Source organism: Dendropsophus ebraccatus, chromosome 3, assembly GCF_027789765.1.
Source record: "Dendropsophus ebraccatus isolate aDenEbr1 chromosome 3, aDenEbr1.pat, whole genome shotgun sequence".
In the NCBI taxonomy this organism is placed as follows: domain Eukaryota; kingdom Metazoa; phylum Chordata; class Amphibia; order Anura; family Hylidae; genus Dendropsophus; species Dendropsophus ebraccatus.
In genome coordinates, this window is record NC_091456.1 from 189,263,996 (window position 1) to 189,267,447 (window position 3,452).

At 39.8% G+C, this 3,452-nt stretch overlaps 1 protein-coding gene across 1 annotated transcript; it reads left to right on the plus strand.

Moving 5' to 3' along the window:
• Positions 1 to 1,395: 1,395 nt before the first annotated feature.
• Positions 1,396 to 2,931, plus strand: LOC138786606 (serine/threonine-protein kinase SBK1-like). Its single transcript, XM_069963586.1, has 3 exons — positions 1,396 to 1,552; positions 1,849 to 2,051; positions 2,155 to 2,931. Exons 1-3 carry the CDS (start codon positions 1,396 to 1,398, stop codon positions 2,929 to 2,931), a joined length of 1,137 nt encoding a protein of 378 aa, XP_069819687.1.
• Positions 2,932 to 3,452: the final 521 nt, after the last annotated feature.

Consider the following 3,452-nt stretch of genomic DNA (forward strand, 5'->3'; position numbering starts at 1 on the left):
TAATCTGTATATTACATTACTGTGAAGACATTGTACTATGTACAGGGTACAGCAGGGGATGTTCTATAGGTCACTTTCCCAGGGATCAATCAATCATTGGGTATCTTCTAGTGTTATAGAGCCCATACACATTATACTAAGGTCATACGGTGGTGGTGGTAGTATCTGATAGTAAAGGGGTATGGGGGTCTCCTGTGCACAGGAGGGAAAACGGTAAAGCTACAGATCTAGAGCGTCATGTCTTTCCCGATGTGTAATTGATCTCTTCAGTAAGCTTCACAAATTAAGAGGATTTGAGAAAAATAACAGATTTAATCCAGAAACTTCATCTCACAGATCACATTGTGACTAAAATGTGATAAATTAGCGGGAGATCAATGAAACCAATGTAATGGGAAAGTGCAGACTGTCCATATATTAATGAAGCTAATGGTAGGGATAGATTCTTACATGACAGATCTCTATGAGCCCCATTCACATCTAGAGGATGGTGAAAAAAATTTTACAACAAATCTGCAGTGCGTGAATAGTCTCTGATTAATTTCAAATGTCCAGAATATCAAATATTCCTTCCACTACAAATAGAAAACTTTTATATTAATACTATGTACAGTTATACTATAATATAGACCAAAACACATTAACTATGTCACCACATATAACAGTACCTAAGAATATTGGGTTGTTGTTTAACCTGGGGTGAATGTCGACCCCATGGCCGTCCCAGGAGTAGTATGTAATATATTGGTTATTATACTGATAAAAGCGATATATATTTTTTTAAATATAAAAGCATAGCCTAAATCCTCCTATATTATATTTATAAGGAAGGGGTTGTCTAGGGTTCAGCCCCCACACTTTACATCTCCTTGGACTTCAGCCTGTAGAACACTATTGAAATGTAAATTCCCTCAATACACATTAAACTTGCCCATTGTCTCTCAGCCAATCAGAGAGCTCATTGCCCCTTGTTCTTCATCTCCCTCCCCATATAAACCTGTCCCCACCTCCTCGGGTCAGTCACCTCCTCTGCTTCAAGAGACGACTTCTACCTACCTGATACTTCGCTATTGGTGAAGGATTTTTCTTTTGTTCCTATATTCCCATCGATTTCTCCAAGGTAATTTCTAATATAATGTCTTCTCTTATTTACTTTAAAATTATTTTGTTTTACTTTTCATCACCTGCTATATGTTTTTTTGTTTGTTTCTCCTATATTCTGTTGGGCTTATATTACTATAGGGAAAAATCACTTATAAGATGCTTATGTGTTTTATTTTAATTTTAATTATTGCTAGAGATGTCATGTATATGTGGGCCTTGGGTTTGTGTAGGTCAGATTAATGGAAAACATAATGACAATGATAACATTTTCTATACATTGTACAGGACGCAATGGCTTCTGGTAATGTACAGTCCATCATGGAGGGTCTGGTCTCTGTGGCCTCCCAGAACCTGCAGAAGATAGATCTACAGAAGACATATCAAATAATCCGGGAAATTGGACACGGCGGCTATGGATATGTTCTTATGGTGAAGGAGAAGAAGACAGGTCAGTGTGGTGAATGATCAATCATTATAGCTATAGAGAAACCTCAACATAATGGTGTGAAATAATCTCCATGGTTTAGATACATTTACTAAATCTTCCTTATTGTGCTTACCATGTATTGGATTAAGATTGTGCACAAATGGTAGAAATGGGGCAAATGTATCAAATGGTTCACAGGACATGATACATTATTTAATGATATATAATGGAATCATTTCAGGAGGGCAAGTAAGAAAGAGACCTATATGTGACCTATATGATGTATGTACAATTCATTGTGTTCTTTTTATTAACAGGTCAAGAATTGGCCATGAAGCTCCTGCATAGGAGGAAGACTACAAAGTTCTCCTTCCTTAAGGAGGTTAGTACATGCTTCTTCCTCTCATCCCATCCCAATATTATTTGCATAAGTGGCGTTGGATTCAAGACCGGAGACTATTTCGGATACACCCAGGAGCTGGCACCACACGGAGATCTTTTTGAAATGATTCCACCTAATGTAAGTAGAAATCACTGAATAACCTCAAGCCCCAAATTTCCTTCCTGACTGTAGTATTATTTCCATTGTGGTGACTTAATTTCCTTCTCAATGTTTTTTTTAGGAAGGACTCCCAGAAGACATCGTAAAGAGATGCGCGGTTCAGATCGCCAGTGCCCTGGACTTCATGGAGAGTAAGGAGCTGGTTCATCTAGACATAAAACCAGAGAACATCCTGGTGTTCCATAAGGACTGCCACCTTATCAAAATTACAGACTTTGGACTTTCACAGGTCAAGGGATTAACAACTATCAAAAGTTCAGGCACCACCTCATTTATGGCGCCAGAGATGAGCCAAGTTTCCGACCACAGTCCGTTAGTCATCGACTCGTCTCTGGACGTCTGGTCATTTGGGGTTCTTCTATACAACTTGCTGACCGGCGACGCTCCGTGGCAGTCAGCAGATCCCACTGATGAAGAATTCTGTAATTTTGTTGAGTGGCAGAACAGTGGAAGAATGGACCCACTGTCACCATGGAGGGGACTTCCACCTGGCGTACTAAGAATGTTCAGCGGTCTCTTAGCCATAGACTGTAAGAAAAGGAGCAAATGCACTGAGGTGTTGGTGTTTCAGGATGAATGCTGGAAGGAGGATTTCTCAGAAATTGAAGGAGCAGATTCAATGGACAACGATTCAGCTGAGGAATCTGGTCCAGCAGTCGTCCATAACAGCAATGTCTCTACCACATCAGTCCTTGGTGTGGAGTCTTGGCATTTGACCTCTGGCAGTTGTCATGGTGAGGAGCATCCAGACCATGGGACGGACATCACTCAATCTCCATTAATGTTCATAGATGACGAAGTATCGGTCTATCTCGGGGCAGAAGTGGAAATTGGATGAAGGGAAACCATTTTTCCGAGCATCTTTATGGAAACTGATGGCGGCTTCATCTCCATGAATCAGGTAAGTAAATAATTTATTGGAATGAGTCTTAATAATAAAATTCTCCACCTATCTGATATTTGTTTTTACCATCTCCTTTGTTCCCTGTAAGTGTCCGGGGTTCCAGGAAGTAGTATTATCCTGGTCAAGGGTATTTAGATACAGATCTTGGGCAACAAAGGGAAAGCCTTTACCTGGTATTAATATGGGGGAATATCTAACATACTTTGCTGCATAGTTTAAAGTTACTTTTTTAACCACTAAGATGTTGGTTGTGAAACTATACATCATCCTACATGCTGCACTAACATCCCAGCACACTATATACTACTCACATAATACATTGCAGACAGGGATGGGGAAGAGGATTGTGTCAGAATTTGTATAAAAGTTTAGCAAAAGTTAATAGGAATAGAGGATTCAGTGGAGAGAGGTTTCTGGATGATCCTGGATGGGAGGCGCACTGGTTATTTGTGGGA